Source organism: Anarrhichthys ocellatus, unplaced genomic scaffold (genome assembly GCF_004355925.1).
Source record: "Anarrhichthys ocellatus isolate YVR2014 unplaced genomic scaffold, GSC_Weel_1.0 scaffold31, whole genome shotgun sequence".
NCBI classification, from domain to species: domain Eukaryota; kingdom Metazoa; phylum Chordata; class Actinopteri; order Perciformes; family Anarhichadidae; genus Anarrhichthys; species Anarrhichthys ocellatus.
The window spans coordinates 312242-331517 of record NW_022280061.1 but is presented as its reverse complement, the minus strand read 5'-3'; the positions used below and the strand labels follow the sequence as shown (position 1 = coordinate 331517).

Here is a 19276-nt window from a genome sequence, read left to right as displayed (position 1 = left end):
ATTTCTGTTAAATGTGAGAGTTTCATGCTTTGGTCACAGATTGAAAGAGAGCCTGCGCTGCTGGCAGACTAAATTCCGCACAAACCGTCTCTGACCATATGGACATTCATTCAGTCATTTAGGAGCATCTGGTGGATCCAATGCGTGTGAGAACTGTATGATTAACCACCACATTCTGTTCCCGGAAGATCAGGAGCGAATGAAGAGGCAGCATGGCGTCAGCATGGCTCTGACTTGCCTTTCCACATAACCTCATTGACCTCACAGGAAGGCAATCAGGACCTTTCTCGTCCCATTTTGCATCAACTCACCTCTCTGAATAAACTTTTGCCTCAAGCATTTCATCATTTTATACTGCTTCAGCAAACGTATTCTCTCTTCTGCTTTTTTTCTCCAGTGCTTTGACAATCAAATATCAAGGCGAAGCAAGAGGAAGGCTTTAAATATTAAACTCCATAACCTGCCCATGGTATTGTTCTATTCACTGAACTTTCAAATATTCTTAGAGAGAGAGAGAGAGAGAGAGAGAGAGAGAGAGAGAGAGAGAGAGAATTGTGCAATTTAAGAACAAACAAATCCTTTTGTAAATCAGGGTCTCTTGTCTACAAGAATGATGACTCAATTTCGACACAATTCTGATTACAAGTACACTCGGACTATCATTTTTTTGTTTTTGTTTTACATCAAACATGAATCATTCATACAGCTTCTGTAAAACACCATGGCTTATAGTCATTATTCACACAGATGCTCATGTTTATCAGACTAACGGCAATGCATCTGTTTTACTTAAGGCCAGAACATCTCACACAGCAAGACAATTTGGTCGTATATGACTTCGCTCTTGCAATGCTTACAACAGCTGAAGAAACACTGAACATGTGTGTTCATGCATGTGTGTGTATTTGTCTAGTTGTGTAATAAGAGGCCGAATGAGAGAAACCAGTGGCCTGAAACATATAAGGGGTTAAACAAACGCTTGCACACCAGCTGGTTCCACAGCCAACACACTGCAGGACTTCCTTTAATCACATGGCAGCTGTGCATTGCCTGAAACACGTCAAAGAATAAACACGTGCTTGTTTGTTTTTTGCAGTAATTTTGTACAGTATGTGTCTGCATTGCAGTAACATTACAATTAAGGAGAGAGGAAATCCAGGTTTAAATCTAATTTACAAAGTTGTTTCAATTAAATACAATTGGACTGACAGAGACTTTTTCTGATGCATATTTTCTTATTTATTAAAGGGCCAGTGTGTCATATTTGGTGGCATCTAGTGGGGAGGTTGCATATTGCAACCAACTGAAACTTCAGAAAAGCACGGTGGCTGTCGCGAATACGTGAGAACGCAAATGACCCTATCTAGAGCCAGTGTTTAGTTTGTCCGTTCTGGGCTGCTATAGAAACTGCCAGCTCGGTGAAGCCGACATGCTCCTTATGTAAATATAGAGCGCTCACTCTCTGTCTTCTTCTTTGGTCTGTTCCCGTTAGAGGTTGCCACAGCGGATTATTTATTTCCATCTAGTTGGAAACCTGGTATTGAAATGTGATTTCATGATCTGTATATTTCATTTGGCATATGTTTTTTTACGCCGGATGCCTTACCTTGATTTGACAGGTCAATCCCACGTCGTTGTTTGGTCTGGGAGTTGTCTGTGTTATAGTCTTACGACTTCAACCCTCTCAGTGTGTTTTCACTTCATGAAAGGTATTAGTAATTTTTTTTGGTTGCCTAAAATAGTCTTATTCAGTGTACGGTTGTACTTAGCTCCACCGTCACGTCTGGTTGGAGAAATCCAGCATGGCGACGGCCAAAATGTTGAACTCAAGACTTCAAAACAGCAGTCCACAAACCAATATGTGACTAAGACGACTTCTTATATATAGTTTATAGTGCTAAACGTCCAGCAGAGCGGTCTGCCGATAGATTCCCCTAAATGCTACTGTTCCTTTAAGTCAAGTACGTATGGGCTCTCAGGGTTATTTGACTTTTAAGACAAGAAGAGCGAGGAGTACAAACCTCTTCTAATTATTCTAAGCCACCATTTAGTACATTGGCTACCTGGCAGGAAGGAGCAGCAATTATGGGCCCTTGTTTGAGAAAACATCAATAAGATTAAAGCTATCAAGTGAGTTGTGAAGAATCTTAAGTTATGTGTAGTGGCAAAAAAGCAACAGGATGCTGCCTATGAGAAAAATTAACAACAGATGTTACATTATAATCTATTGCTATAGGGAAGCACCGCATCGTCACGTCTGCATCTGTTTGCTTGTTAAGAAATGCTTCATCCCCTGTATGTTGTGGCAGGTATTTAGTGAGGAGACAATTGGGCTAAGCTCCTAAAAACTCAGTTTAGCCATTTGGGCTCCACATAAATCCTCCTCTTGCTTAAAAGGAAAGCCGCAGGTGTGCTCACAGCCTAATTCAGGGGAAATCTAGAAGCAATCTTGTCGTGTCAGTCAGGCAACCGGGCTGCGTTGCTCCTTCTTGTTGTGTAACGACTGCTACACTATTGTCTTCCATCACTAACACCGCTCTACCTTCACCAGGACTCGAGGTCAGCTAATGAAGAAGCCTGGAACATGCACAGAATCGAGCAAGAACCCCCACACAAACTCACACCTCTGCATATGTATAGCAAAACACACTCTCACATGCCCCCATACACATAGATCCAAGATCATAATGATGCAGAGAAACACCCACACATATGAAAGCTGAACTGGATGTACTGGTATGAGTAAAACTCGTGTCTACTACTGAACATAGTGCAACATAATAAAGGGAGGCTCAGCTCTCTTTGTTTTTGTGTTTGTGTGTGACAACATCTATCCATTTAATTAATAGCAATGTTTCTGCTACAGCAATGGTTGATTTACTGTGTAATAAAATCAAACTCCTGCCAGTGTATCTGCCAAGAAACTTTTGAATGAGGAAACCCGACATGTGTCAGTTGTCATCTCTGAAAATAGATCAACATGAACCTCCCCTGGTTGATCTGCACCGAACAGGAAAGCCACAAGATACAGTATGTTTTAACATAACATCATTTGCTGATTCATTTTAAAGTCACAAATGGCAAAAAAAAAGCACTCACTTGCTGAAGAATCTTTCTAATTTTCCTTTTTTTAATTTGCATTATCATACATTAGGTACAAATGACACAATCAATTACAAGGTAAGTAGCTCAGACTCATTTTAAAGGTTTCAGGCCGACAGGGGGAGAAAACAAACATACACCATTTGCAAAATACAATATAATTCTTTCTTTTTCAGTCTATGAAGGTATCTACTGTAAGTCATTTATGTACAAGGACAGGGATGCTGAGATAATAAAGGAACAAGACAGGAGAGCTAGAGACCATGTTGCTGTATGGGTTGAGGGATAAGGCATTCCCGCACATCATTGATCCTGTGCTCTGTACGGCCAAAAAGATGGCAGTTCACCTCAACTCTCTCATTTCACAGCAAACAGGACAAAGCGGAGCATAATGACTATAGCTACAAAGAAGAAAGACGTTATACAAGATTCATCTTAAGTAATCGGGAACCTAAAAGGAGAATTGTAAGAAATGCCAATTGAAAAAAAAACAAAACATCAAATCATACCAGACCTCTCTCTTAAAGCCTTCCATTAAAGATCAAATCTTCCCATTAAAAAGTTACTTCATTATCTGCTGGCCATCCTAATCAATTAAATTAATAACAAAAAGGTGAGGACATTAACAAAGTAAAACACCAAATACATTTGGCCAACTCCTTTCTCATGGTGCATTCGGGGAACGACCAGAGAGGAGGGAATGGTAGAATTCATACCAACTGTGTTGAGGGAGTATAGCAAAAAAAAAAAAAAAATGAACTGCTTTCCTGGCCTGATGGGATTTAAAGGGTGAGAAGAGGAGCACACTGTCGATAAGATGATGGATTGACTTGGCCCAGGCACTGAGGAATAGAGGAACAGGTGAAGTGAACGTGGGCGCACATGAGATGACGAAGGAGGGGCGGTTTAATACGACGAGGCACAGGGGTCGTCCCTCAAACAAGCCATGATCATCTATCCTGTCGTTCAATCAACTCAATCCAACCAATCGCCTGTTCATTCGCTCCCCGGAGACCATCCTTTGATATTGTCGATACATGTATTCAATAGCTCACTACATCAGTCATTAATAGGCACAGGGAGGTAAAGGTAAAAGCACGTAGACGTAGGAGGATCAGTCAAGTTGTAGTTTTATGGCTGTAAGGGTTATTGGCGTCAGTCAAGAAAATGTGCTTAAATTTCAGTTTTTCAGACCATTTGTTTGAACAAAGCATGCAAATACTTTTTTTTCCTTATTTACTTTTATTCACATTCATTCATTTGCAAGATATGCTGAAACACTAACATGGCTTAAGTAGAAACTGAACTAGGCTCATTTGACAGGGGATTAAAAATCCAGTAAGTGGAGTAAAGGTATGGCGTAAACATTGAGTAGAGTTTAGATCAGAGCAAGGAGATGAAGATTACGAAGAAGATGTACAGATATCTGTTCAAGTTGGGAAAGGCACACAAGGGAAGAGGAAGTCATCTTTTTTTTTTTTCATGCTCACACCGACTGTGGCTTTTTGAAAACATTATTTAAGTTTGGAAAGCAAGTACTCAGAGATTCTATTAAAGGGATAGATCTATTCAATCGGCACATACAGAGGTGCAAGAGAGGCTCAGGCAAGGGCAAGACTGTTGATGAGTAAACTCCGAGTCTGTACAAGGAATATTTCCCCCTCACTTCTGTGAAATTCACTGTGGTGTTAAATCAAATGCTCCACAAGTTGCAATGTTTCTCAGACACAATTCTGCCCAAGGCTAGAGAGGCAGGAGAACCTAGTACCGTGTATGATGAGTCGTTTATCAAACTGACCGGAATTGTAAAGCGTACTGACACAATGTGCACTGGTATACTCATGGCAGCATGCTATATGTTTGCAGTTGGTGTGGCTTCAGGCAGGTCTCAGCCCAGGGAGAAGCTGCCACAAAGAAGAAGTCATCCATGTGACTACAGCTAGTGCAACGCTGCTATTGTCGGGTTCTAGCAATCTCCAGGTTTGGCACATGCAAAAGGTTATATATATACACTATAGGAAACACGGTAGGAGACTCTTAGAAACACATGGAGAGAGAAAAAATGTACAAACATTTCAAAAGTTCCTATATCTCTGTCAGTCAGACAGGAGTTTTCTAATGTGATATATCATTTAAAACATTCCTGAATTTCTGAGCAGAAGCTGGAGAAATAAAAAACGACAACACGGACTGCGACAACAAACAGCAACAGCAAACAAACTAAAAGAGAAACTAACATTTTACAACGTGACAAGATGAAGATTATAACATAAACCACATTCATGAGACACTAAAGAGCGAGTGGTCCCACTGGTCTAGCAACGAGCAGTCACAGCTCAACCACTGATCTAGATTCAGTGTTCCACATCACCCTAAAAAAGGAAAAGGCAAAAGGAACCAGGGACCATAATGTACATATATCAAGCTTCTACAGAAAATACCACTAATCAGGACTATGTCTTAGGAAAGTCTTTTGAAAAGTAGCTTTAGTATTAGTATCTATTGAGATTAATAAACTGTAATAAACGTCTACTCCGTGTTCTTTAGCAATCTGTATTCTTTTGGCAAAATCACTGTTGTTCCCCACACACAGAGTACTAATCTGCCTGAGCATTAGGACTTTGGTGTTTCATTACTGTTGCAAGACTGCGTCATTGAAACTTGACTTATAATTTGTAGTTAGACAATCTTGCAATCGCCTCTAGCTGAGTCTAAGATCAGCACTCTTGAGTTACAGGACTGTGCTTTGTGACTGTGCCACATTCAATCTAGCCAATCTAGAGCTATGCTTACAGTGACACTCCACCTTAAATATATCTTCTGAGAATCAAATCAAAGGCTCGACCTTTATACTTTGTAGCATGCAGCCTTCAGCCGATCACGTGCATGAATGGTGCCTACCAACAGCATGCAGATACAGAGGGACGGTCAACAGCCAGACACATCTAATCAACACACAATTTGCAGTCAAAATTATTGAATATGAATAAAGAACATAAATGTGTTGATAAATCTGCCAAAACAAGTAGAACAGATACATTTCACAACTTGCTAAATCTGGACTCTATTAAAGACATCCAGCTGTTACAAACTTGATCTGTACTGGGTTACTTTCTTAGTCGTTTCATTTTTCTTTACGCATACAAATATTGGTTTATATAATTAATGTAACAAAAGCACATTCAGGTGTTGGTATAAAAACTGTAACTTTCTATACTCTTTTTAAATAACTCATGATTATTTACAAAGGAGTTACGTACTGGTAGTAGACACAATCAAATATTTATCTGATCTAATGGAAAAATAAGTACGAGATCGCCAAAAAGGAGGGGAGTTCAAAATGAATCTATTTTTAAAGACATTGAAAGAAATCTAAACAGATGCAAACAAATGATTTGACTACTGATGATTGTGCCGACATACTCCTAATGAAGGATGGGTTTGTTCTCAGGACAACAAAGCATTGTCAGAAGAAATGCTCCTATTGATTTGCAACTTCTGTATCTAAGAAAACAAACGTTTTTCATCTTCACAAGATACTGTATGCAGCATAACATTGGATGGTTAATACACAAGTATATCATGTTATATTAAAAAAAACAAAAAAAAAAACAGTTTATCAAAACGTCTTTACTGCTTCTGTTGAGACATTTATGACCAATTGTATTTATGGGCATAGCATGGGACAGTGACAGTGGTTAAAACATGACAAACTGTAAACATTTTAGCTTTGATTTTCTTTCCTACGGTAGATATTAGAATGTTCTGCCACTGCCCACGTACTAAAATGATTACTGTGTGTTCACATAGTGCCCACAAAATTATTAAGGGAAGAATACAATCTGCAGCTTAAGTAAAGGGCTAGAAAATAGGTGTGTGAAATGTCACTTTTAAAAGCAGGTAGGGTGATAACAGTTATGATAAGAAGCTAAGAATTGGAACCATCCCTGACACACTTTCATACCTACGTGTCTCACATATCAGCATTTTTACAGGCTGCATATCATCTAATTAACTGTTTTTTGAGTTGATTTGCTACTGGCTAGAATCAAATTGTACTAAAATAGAATTTTATACCGTCACCATGAAATCAAAGGGGAAGAAAACTGTAAACATGATGCAGGAAATTTTGATTCACGAGGTGCTGTTTCAACGCCTGCACCACCTGTCCTTCATATTTGGCCATCGTGTCTACACTGCCTTATGCCAGTGTTGTTTAGGTCATTACATAACTTCTGCATTGTGATAATTATGGAAACAAACTGTGACTCACCAACTGGATCTGTAGATCATAATGTTTATCCATTTGTAAGCATGAAACCCTTTCTCAGAATCAGTTAATCCATGCCTAAAATGGTATTGTAGCTGAATGCCCCTTTAATATTATCTTGCTTGTATCATATAAAGGCATAGATTCATTTATTCTCTAAATTTCATCATACGGTGGCGTAGATAAATAAAGCTTGACACCCTTCTGTCTGAGTGCCTTCAGTCGTGGTAACCCTTTGATACAAATGGCAGCGGTAAGGAAGGACATCCTGCTCATCATTACACTAAAGAAAACTATTATAATCTATCTACTCTATATATTGTACAGAGCAAATATGCATGCCCTAGAATGCTGCTTACAAATAAAACCAATACATAAAGGTTCATAGCGGGCCTAGATCAAGTTGTGGTCAGATGTCAGGTTGGCGGTTGCTTTAAGTGGGTGGCAGTGAGCAGGGAGGTTCTTCGGGGAGGTTTCCCCATCCTTCTCATAGGCTGATATTGAGCACCGGGTTTACAAACTGTGGGTTGATGAAAGAGAACCCTGCGAACTCGGCCTGGTCGATGTTGGCGATAACCAGCTCATCTGGCGGTGTGAGCTGCGGCTGAGTGCGTGTGAAGAACTTGTCAAAGTTCTCTGCTCCTTTGCCGCACTGTAGAAAAGAGAGAGAGAGAGACGGAGGAAAAGTTCAGACACAAGGTATGTAAAACAATATGAAGAGTGCAAGCTGGCCGACAAGACAGAACAGGAAGAGTGCTTGTGGCAGTTCTGTGAAGACAAAAGACATTCAGCAGAATTTGTTTTTTAACTTCTTGGAACTTTTCACAAATAAGCCCAGAGCACATCATCAACCATCAGCAATCACTACAATTGTCTTCACCATCCATATTACTCCATTAAATCACACTTGGCTGGGCAACAACACAATGTGCATGGACAATACAACAAGCAACACTTGTCTGAGTTCTCCCACATCAACCTGTTGATTAATTAAATTGCCCTCACCTTCCCCCCTGCCCCACATACAAATGAAGAACCTTTCACACTTGATCCCCCACTTTTCCTCCTGCTATCTGAAGTAGGAGGTTAACAACATCCGATTACGTGCTCTACATCTCATTCACCTGAATCGCGATGCACTCTTCTGAATACCAAAGCAATATCGGCACAGCGGTGGAACAGCAGTGCAGTAGCCAGCAAACAAGGTCCAGATTTGATTCTATGAATCAGGGCCTCCGGATGAAGGAGCACTTTAAAGAATGACTCGGCAAAGGAAGGTCATTAGCATGCTTGGGGACGTGAGAATGCATCTCATTTTGCTGATGTTGTGATATTCCCCCTGACTGCAAAAATATAAAAAATTACACTTAATATGTAGTTTAAAAGTGCATTACAAAAGATTCAGAGCATTACTATAGCAGCAAACAACTATTGTCCTGGTAAAGATAAAGTGGAGTAACGTCAACCTGAGGAGAGAATGAAGTCACTCTCCTTCTGTGCGTTTTGTAATCCGAGATTCTCACTTTTTAAGGCTTTACGCATGAATACTTCTGTCCATCACTTTACACTCTACACATTTTAGAGCCTGTAACACGGTGGCATCAACATAAAAATGCCTAGTTTCATGTCATCTAGATGTGATTTACCACATCACGACTCTCCAACTTAAGAGCTATAACTGGCTGGCTGACCTACAACGAGCATTAGTGTCTCTGTTGTTATCATTGTCATTGTCATTAGGTAACAGCAGAGAAAATAGATGACATAGTCTTTTCTGACATATTCTCCTGTCGTTACTGGAGAAGAAATGAGACAGCGTACAAGAGAAAGAGGGAGCGAGCAAGAAAGAGACAGGCTGTACATAACATCCTAATCTATCCTCATCAGTTAGTCCTCCTACACACCGGGCTTAACTAGAAGGATGCATGCATTCACGCTCACACACACACACACACACACAAACAAATACTTTAGGCTAAGACCCAGTGCACCACCGAATAAGCTTCCACATTCCCCTGGGAGCTACTCTGCAGCTGGCTGTAAGAATAATCGACTCTGTGAAGCCAAATGTCACTGGGCTTGAAAAGAAAGAACGGAAGATGGCAACTATGGCACCTTTGGCACTGTTGACACGGAAATAAACACTGGTGCATTTAACTCAAAGGGCTGTTCTGACTGCAAAGGCAATATTTCACCAAACATTACGTCAGAGTTTCGGGTACTATAAATATACAGTATGAAGCATTGAAAAGTAAGATACTGAAAAGGCAGCTTTTAGTTTTGCTTTTACCCAGTGATAGTTGCATAATGGCCACTCTAGAAATATAAATGAGGACTTGAAGGTTAATTAGTCTCCTGTATGAACTGTGACCGATAGATGTCCTGCTATACGTAAAACCCTCCTGGCATCTACTGACTCCTGCTTCACCCGTCATGTTTGCTTCTCCACAACAACGCGGCAGACAGAAATCTCCAACATCTAAACATCTCTTCCTTTTATGGATGATAAGTGCCATTACTTCTGACTGAACACCAGTGACTGCCCTTGACCACTCTCTTAGAGTGCACAGTAACTGACTGACTCTCACAGGTTTGGATCGAGTACAGGACCAGTATCCCCAGTGGGATTTATCCACACACAGCTGTGCCACCAGAAACCGCCACTAATGCGGCAAAATTCCACCGATCCACAGCTTGAGAGGATTTGCGTATGAAAAGGACATTCTTTATTGATGCCATTAGACATCACTTCTCCTTTATTTTCCAATCTGTTGTTATTGTTGCTATACGACCTGGCTTTGAAACTCTTGACTAACGTGTGACTAATTGGCCTTGTCCACTGCTGACCTACATTTACAGACAAGACATTGTTTTATATAAGCATCTGTGTGTGTGTGTGCATGTGTCAGTCTTTGTGTGTGTAGGAATGTCTGCCTGTGTTTGTCAGGCAAACACATTGTGGTATAAAAAGGAACAGGCATTTCTATTTCTATATTTCTTTTATATTTCATTGGTGAGGCCAGACAACACCAACACGTCAGGTGATTTAATGGAAGTGGACACAACAGACCATAAAAACATGGAGACACAGACATTTGTGTGTGAGTGAGTTTGTTTTTTTTACTATTGTCCCTGACAGGTGACGTCCACTCCAAACCACTACCAGCCCGTCTGAGTGAATAGAAGGCAGGACACACACTTCAAGATGTGCATTGTTTTCTCTCTGTTTCCCACACAGCAGATACCTGATGGATAATCGCCAGCATCCTTCAACTGCTGCGTCTTTCCGTCTTCTTGTCTTCTTCTATCCATCAAGGACCATCCGACGCTCAAGTGAAGCAACACATTTTTCACTCAGACCTCCACAGACGATTGCCAGCACCAGGATGTGCCTTTTTGCATCACAAAACAGATGCTCCTTGAGACAGCGAGTATTCAAGCAATGTTCCTACCAGTGTTTATTACAGCAAAGGATATGCAGGGAGGAGCTTTTCTGTTATTAATCTGACAGTGCTGAGTCTTTGGAAATATTTGACAAACAAGCTTCATTTATTTATATTTATTCATTCTGGTCTTTTTCCTTCTTTTTAACAGAAAGGATGTGAGCTTTAGCATGTTGTGTTTTCAAGTTAAGAATATTTGTTAGTGAAAGAGCTTCACATCACAAACACAGGACCTTGAAGAGAGTGAAACTATTTCATAAGAGCTGCTCTCATAAGATAAATGAAGCTCAAAAAAGATTAGCTCAACAAGAACAAAAGGAGAAAATTAGATTAAGCACCACGGTCCTGAAAATCGGCACCACTGCCTCTGTGATTTCCAGAAGCATGCCCTTTTGGAGAAGCTCAGAGCTGGTGTCACATCTCCTATTTCTTATTGTGTGATTCAGCCAACCCTTATGGGGTGAGACCAAAGCTATTATGCCATTATGATACATCCTCCCGTACACGGTGACATAGGGTCCTACATGGGTTTTTGACCTACTTTCTCTCATCTTTAATCTCTCTCTCTCTCTCTCTCTCTCTCTCTTTCTGTACACATGTAGACATGCACGTCTCTGCACTCAAGCATATAAAAAGAACACTCAGCTACTAAGGATGGTAAATAAGTGCCTGCCTCCAATAAGAGTTGTGCCATGTCTCTCTCTCTCTCTCTCCCTCCTTCCCTCCCTGAAGTCACTGGCATCGGTTCTCCTTATAATCTCCCAAAAATCTTGCTTTGCTTTGGTGAATTGTTAGCGTGTCGTTAGAAGTGAACTGTTTATGGATGGGCATCAGTTATTTGAACTGAACAAATAGTTTATGATCATTTAACAGAAACAAATATTCTTAATCTAAATGCAAGTAACAAATGCAGTAATTTATTAAGAACTTCAGTTCCCAAAAATGTTACTGCCTTATTTCATGATGTGCAGTAATTCACATCTGGGGATTATTTGGTGCAGAAAGCTGTAGATTAAACCGGAGCCGTGCATTAACACTTGTGCTTTGTCTACGGTAAACACACTTTTACGTACGATTTGTTTTAACCCAATTTTACAATTATAAACTCCTGCAGCATCCACAAAGATGAAAACGACGGTTAAATCATATCGAAGGAGACAATGTAAACAAACCTCTAAGCAATTACAAATTAGGCCTTTCACACATCCACACTCTGTGTCTGTTGAGAAAATAACTGCAGATTTGAGTACATTTGTCAGAAAATACAAACTGTCATGAACTCAACTGAGAGAATAAATAACTAAATAGAAAAAATAAATACAGAAACAAAGCCAAAAACTTTAGCCGTAAACTAAAGGAGGAAAGGCAGACGTGCTCAGCTGTGTCTCTTCTTTTCATTTTCTTACGGCTACAGTGAGTCACAATTCATCCATATAGCCATCATTTTCTGTATGTGTGTGTTCATGTAGCCATCAGGCACGCGCATCCGTTGATTGGACACTGTTTCAAGACTTCTTTGCAGAAGTCTTTCCACTCTTTCTTGCCCCAGCTCCTTATCTTCATCGACTGCTCCCATCTCTATCAATCAGCAGCTTGATATTTGAGCTACATTCTCCATCTTTCTCTGCTGCCTTCAGCCATGAAGACCATCGGCCATCCACAAGAGGGCGTGGCCATCGAGTGCGTCGTACTCTAGTAATTGGCTGGCATTTCATTATGTGCTTGTTTTTGTTACCTGCAGTATAGACGGCTGCACAGTGACAACTATGAATATAGATCAACAATAACTGGGCCTGCACTGACACTCATTATACCACACACGCTGTCTTAAGCCCTGGGCCTATAAATACAGTTGGTTTGAATGTCTCAGCTGGGTGCAGTCAGTGGATTGATTGCAATTCCACAGCTGTCACAGGCGGATGAAGTGAGATTGAGCGGGGATGGGAGAAAGGAAAAGAGAAGAAGTGGATTAGAGTAGCTGGGTTAGACCTGGTGAGGGGTGAGAGGGAGGTGTATGAAGACAGCCGAGTGTGGTAATGGACTCAGAAACAGCACTGTATTACACGGCATAGTGAGATGGACATGATGGATCACTATAGAGCCGGTCATGGTGGTAATAGAGAGTGTTCAACAATGATTTTCTTACTCTCTCTCCACCTCTCTCTTCTTTCACTGTTGGCTGCATCGAAAACCAGACCCATGCAAGCATGCACTTCGCAAAAGGACATGCACGTTTGCATGCATCCACCTCCCTGCAACTTCAGCGTGGACACATAGACGAGCACAGAAGCTTTCCTTTCTCCCTCCGATATTGATTACTCCCCCCCCAAACCCCACCCCATACACACACACACACACATATGCATAAAATAGACACAGTGGCGAGGCGTGCATGCAAGGAAATCTTCCTCTTCTGCTTTTCTCAATCTCTGTCAACCTTCACCTTCTTTAACCGTCCCACACACATACTTTTACCCACACATATACACACAAAGCACACTCAGCATTTCCAGGACACCCAGCACGTCCACTCAGCGGCAGACTACACGGACAAAGAGGTCAGGATTCACCTTATTAGAGGAACTGGAGCCCTTGAGGGTTGAAACAGAAGAGAACTACAATATTTAAACTGAATGTGTAAAGGACACACACACACGCACACACACACATAAGACACTCGGTGACCTACTTCATCTCTGTTGCCACCTGTTTCTGTTTTTTAAGAAACACGGTCTACATTTACTTTGCATGATTCTGTGCATGTGTGTGTGTGTATATATATATATATATATATGTGTGTGTGTGTGCTCTACATGATCATGTGTAATATCAAGGGATTTCAAAACTACTCCTTACTGTGCAGCAAAATGTGAGCTATATGAGATATCCTTTCATAATACATGTGTGTTGCATTAATTATGAATTCAGATGAGAGTCTTTGAAATTACGTACGGCCCATATAACACATGCAACTGCAGCTGTGTTTTGACTTATCCAAAGAGTGTCACGTCAAGGCCGTATTATACTCCACATCAGTCTGACTTCAGTTTAAGTTTCATGTAACGTTTCTATTTATTTAGCAAAGCCCCGAATTTATTTATATTTACCGCAGATTATATAATGTTTCCACAAAAGCACATAATGCTGATGCAGTCCCGACTCTGGTTTTGCTGTCAGTGTGGAATCACTTCAGTGTTTGACTCGGAGCAGGCAGTGGACTACACTGATGGTAGAACCTCCTCCTTGTGTCTTATAGTCTTTACATACATCCTCGGAACTGTCAGCGAATTTTAAAGGGAATGTTACAAAGGACTCCAGTCAGATTACATCAGCTATCTCGACACGATATGAATAATATTCTGTATTATACAGTGGCCTTCATATGGTGAGTGCCAACAACTCGTCTATGACATATGTGCTGGGAGATGTGTGATACTTATGCTGTGATTATATTGTACTGTAGCCTCACAGAAGCCCCAGATAGACTACTGTACAGCGAACAGTTCTTGGTGTTTACTGCCTCTTGACCCCATCACCCTGCACAGGGTGATCCATTACAGCAAAGGAATGAATGGATGGTTGTCAGACATCAAAGGCAACGATAAAGCCTGGCTAAATGTTTGTGTATGTAATTACAGTAAATCAAACGTTGATGAACCACCAAAAGCAAAGAAACGTTTCCGTGAAAGAGTTTACAATACCACGTCCTAATGTCCACAATTAAACACTGCTAGCAGTTGTCTTTTTTGTGTCTAACTCAGTGAATACTTTGTTGAGGCTGAGTGAAGCTCTCACTAAATAAAAAAATATATATAATTAATTTATTAAAGGAATCACCTAAATTACAAAAGAGATGTGTCCCCACTTACCTCTATGCAGATAACTAGGCATGGTGACTGATTTAAGCTGTACTTTCACAGCTACAGAATTACAAACTACAACCATGAGACAAACCATCGTTGCTCTTTTGTCTTCTTTTTCACAAGAACTTTCACCCGTTATCACATTTTAGGTAGATCTTCCTAGAAGTATGAATGCAGATGCATTTTTGAATAGACCAGAGGGTATGTTCTAGTTCAGTGGGTTCAAAAGGTCCATGCCTAGTACTGTATATGACATTATGGTCTGAAATACCCTCTCTTAATTAACTTTGTCCTCTCCTGAATTTTCCCACTACGTATGTAAATTGTCAACTCCAACTGGACACAAAAAAATGGTGGAAAATGAAATTCTTTAGCTGCTATTATCTTCAGGAAGATCATGAGATGTGTCCGTGAGGGGGTGTGCACCACCGTGTCCGTCCACGGCTAATCTCGCATTCAACTTTATACACTTTATATTTTGAGTGGCCAGTTACGGCTGCATGCTCAAGGACCTCTCGTGGTTGCGGTGAATCACACTTTCTCAAAACACCTTATATTGCCTATTTTATACTACCATTGACTGCCTATGAACTCCCCACTTACTTACAGCCCCCCGGCTGGTAGGGGCCGTAAGTAATAACACAGCTGAGTGCGCTCCCTTTTAATGTTTTGGACGGGGTGTTTGTCTAACAACTAACAGCTAACGTAACAACCAATACTTACACTGCTGAATACATCGCCGCAACTGAGCCACAGCTACATCGGCAGACAGCTTGGTGAGCTTTATTTTGTCTTTGCCAAGATTGTATGACGCATCTTTTACGAGAACTTCGAGCCGACTACTTGCATTCATCGCTACTAGTTTTTGAGTTTGAATAAAGTGTGGTTTACGATGGTTTACAGCCCATTAGTGTCTGGACAGGGGGTTAGCCAGTTGTATTCATTCAATCAAACGTTATAGCAGTGGGCAGTGCAGAGAGGCAGAGAGGGAGGGAGGGAGGGAGGGATGGAGGGATGGAGGGAGGGGACGACCTGCAGTTTTGTGTTAATTTGCTTTCACTGCAATTAAATGTGTACATACAAACTTTTCAAAATATTCCATGCTATGCTTAAGTATTCTGGACACATGACCACTTTAAGTTTAAGAATATTAAGATTAAGTATTTCCTGGAGTGATAAAGTGAGTTTTAAGTACACTGAAGGAGATTGGATGAAACCTTAATGAAAACCTTGAGGAAAGGGATCAGACCCACCATAAAATGTGGCATGCGTAGATAATGTGTGTGTTGTGTGTGTGTGTGTGTGTGTGTGTGCGCGTGCACTTCAGATAAGCCCTTAAAGTCCAACCAAGTCCATCCATTACAAACAAGGACAGGAATATTTTGGTATAAATGTAATTTAAAGAAAATTATTGATTCTCCAAAAGTTGCTGTTTAACACATTATATAACTTGCAAATGATTTTGTGTGGATTGCTGCTTTATGCACCATCTGTTTGATTCTATTTAGACACTGTTTAGTTACACAATGCACAAAGAATACCTAATACTGCACTTTAGGTGCAAGATGTTTTAACTATTTTATGAACTATAGTCATCATGTGTGAATATACATTCATACTGTGGTCAATACTTAGTGTCGTCAAACTTAAAAGATAAATGAATAGAATACTCTCAATCACTAAGAGGTCAAAAACACTAACTGTACTTCACGACAGTAACTTGAGACGTTTTGACTGATAACCTTTCCTGACAGTCAAGAACACATAATCCCCGAGGGATTCAAGAGGGGCATACAATGTCTTGCCATAACAGATTTGTCTTGTAGTGAATGTCACATCTGTACTTGTTTGTTTAGATGCATGCTGTTCAGAAAATTGTATTTGTTTACTTGATTACTTGTCGTATTTATCTGTATTGTGTTGGTGCATTTAACTCAATTTCACATCTTTTAGTCATTGCTTCCTCGACATGAAATTAAATGAAAATGGAATTTCTGTAGACATACAAGACCCGTGTCAAAAAAAGCTATTACATTGTGTGCTCATTTGGTGCATGGTGCAGTCACTTATTTTAGTGGCAGCAGACGTTGCTGTATTGAAAGTAGTCAGTACATCCAAATGCATAATACATGTTAAATGAATTTCCAGAAAATCTGCTCAAACATGTGAATTCTTGTGTGTTTTTAAACACTAATGTTATGTGAATATTAGGAGCTGGTGGTGCTAATTCTCCAGTGCAGTTCTATTTAATCGTTGCAGAAGAAGAGAAGGAAGAAGATGACGACGAAAAACAATGAATAAATAGTGGTGGAAATATGTTTTTTCTGTTTGTTCTGTGTATCAATTTGAGGAAGTTTACAGTCTCTTCTTCGGCCCAGGCTATGTTTCGTCTCTCCAGTGAAGGTTCAGTGGATTTCACAGTCACATGCTTCATGTACGTCCTGATTTATTTGCTAATGGGCTTTACACACTAGGGCCGTTTTTTTATGCGATTAATTCCTCATCTATATATTTCTTCAAACTGGCAATGTGCTGCACTTTCCACCATGCATATATATGAAAATAGAGCTCAAAGTATCAACATTCCCTTTGCGACGGGAACAGACAAGTGAAATGGTGATGGTGGTCTTATTTTAATGAAGGTTTGAGTCACTTGAGAGAGGCTACCAATCATCTTGACCGTGGTTACAGTAACCATACCAAGCTGTATCACACTTAATTAAGACTATGAAGTGTAAATGAAACCCGAAGCAAGTTCATTGCCTACTGTAAAAGTGCTTCCGCACAGTACTTACCACTTTGGGCTTGAAGGGCGGCTGTATCTCCCTGTTCTGGAGGCGTTCCCAGTCGATGCGTCTGAAGAAGGCGTGTTCTCTGATGTCCCTCTCACCCTCAGCGCCGCAGCCCAGACGCTTGGATGGGTGTTTGGTCATCAGCTGCTCAAAGTAAGGAAGAAAAATGGAGAGGACATGAAGTTAGAACAAAGAAACCTTAAATTGACATTCGGTGGTGATTTATCTTACACGGTGGAATGCATGATTCACAGAGCTTTTCATTGGTTTCCACAACTTTCTTTCTTCAATTTTCATATGTAAGTTTCACCTTCAGTCGTAGTCAGAGTCAAGAATACAGTTTTCAGATATTAACAGAAAAACACTGAAGATCAGCGTTTGGATTTATATCTCCAAAATGGTCAGTGTTAGTGCATCAGGAAAAGCCTCACTTTGTGTTTCCCCACTTCTGTGTTCTTTCACTGATGTGTTTTGTATCTGATACCACCTCTTTTCTCAGGCAGTAAGTGACAGCTTAACAGATAGGTCTGAAAAAGAGTGATGTGTCCCGATCCCACTGCTGCCACTTCCATTTGCACCGCAGACAACATGAGAATACAGTTTGCACTTTAAAAACAAAACAAGTTTAAAAAAAAGGAAACATTACAGACAACACAATCTGTACTTAGTAAATTATGTAGGAGCTTACTGGTATAACTTAAACTTAATTATCCAAACAGTGTCCAGAAGTACAAGTGATTGAAATGTTTGTTTGTCAAGCTTACAGTTGGAGAGCTTATATTTTCTTGCATAAACAGAACACAAGTTGGTCTGGAGGAGGATACAAGCAGGTCTATTTTAAATGCATTAAAGCAATTCCTACTCATAATGGAACATAATCGCTGACTGGCTGCTTGTTTTTCCTGAGTGTATGTATGAGAATTCACCAGTTCTCCTATTTACATAAATATTCTCGCATTAACACTCCTGCCTCTGTGCAGCGATTTGTCCTGATTGAATTGCAAAGTAAGGGAAGGAAGCCTTTGGAGATGGACAGAGAGAGAATGGTGGGTTCCAGTATTGACACTCCAAGGACAGAATGACTTGTTTATGCACTAGACTCGGAAATGGAAATGGTTTTGTTTGACCAAGCTAGTTTAAGTACTTGAATAAGGCTGGCTTGCACGCTCTGGTATTGTATGAAGCGTATGTTTTTTTAAATTGTATGAGCACATACATGCAAGCAAGCAAGCATGCATAGACAGACACACAAGCAATAATACGTATATACATACTATTTGCTTTGTGATGACATCTTTTTCTATTTTAAGATAATGGTTTGAGATTTTGGGAGATACAGGGATTAATTGTCTTGCCTTCTAGTTTAGAAGATTGATACCAACCTCATGCGTGCGTACGGTAAATAAATACACACCAGACGACACTCCACAGCCGCATCGCTAACATGGCTGCATTGTTTTTGTTTTTTAAGCAACTTTGGGCGTAGCTTTCCTGGCAGCTGAGGAGCTCAAAATCTCCTTGCTCTTTAGTAACTTTGTCAAATGCACAGAAAAAATGTGGGAAATAACCTCTTATAAAATCCATGCTCTCAATCATTCCTGCCGCCTAGCTCTGCTCTTATGCTCTCCCTCTAAAGTGCACAGTTCTGCTGTATTGATACAACAGAGGAGACATCTTTGTATTCAGGTAATGCATTGTATTACATGAATACAATATGGTGTTCTTTTTTGTATTCATCCCATCTATTCCACTATCCAAATCTAAATAAATTCCACTCTATAATTATAATCTTTGGGTAAACAGCCC

General features: G+C 40.3%; 1 protein-coding gene across 1 annotated transcript in view; it reads right to left on the bottom strand.

Annotated features, from left to right (window-relative positions):
- Positions 1 to 3109: 3109 nt before the first annotated feature.
- Positions 3110 to 19276, bottom strand: part of prkcaa (protein kinase C, alpha, a) — a 147513-nt gene continuing 131346 nt past the window's right edge. The window contains exons 16-17 of the mRNA XM_031864491.1: positions 17474 to 17614; positions 3110 to 8024 (exon numbers count right to left, since the gene is read on the bottom strand). Of these exons, the coding sequence (XP_031720351.1) occupies positions 7860 to 8024; positions 17474 to 17614 (306 nt within the window). The 3' untranslated portion in view covers positions 3110 to 7859. The remainder of the gene's footprint in view (positions 8025 to 17473; positions 17615 to 19276) is intronic.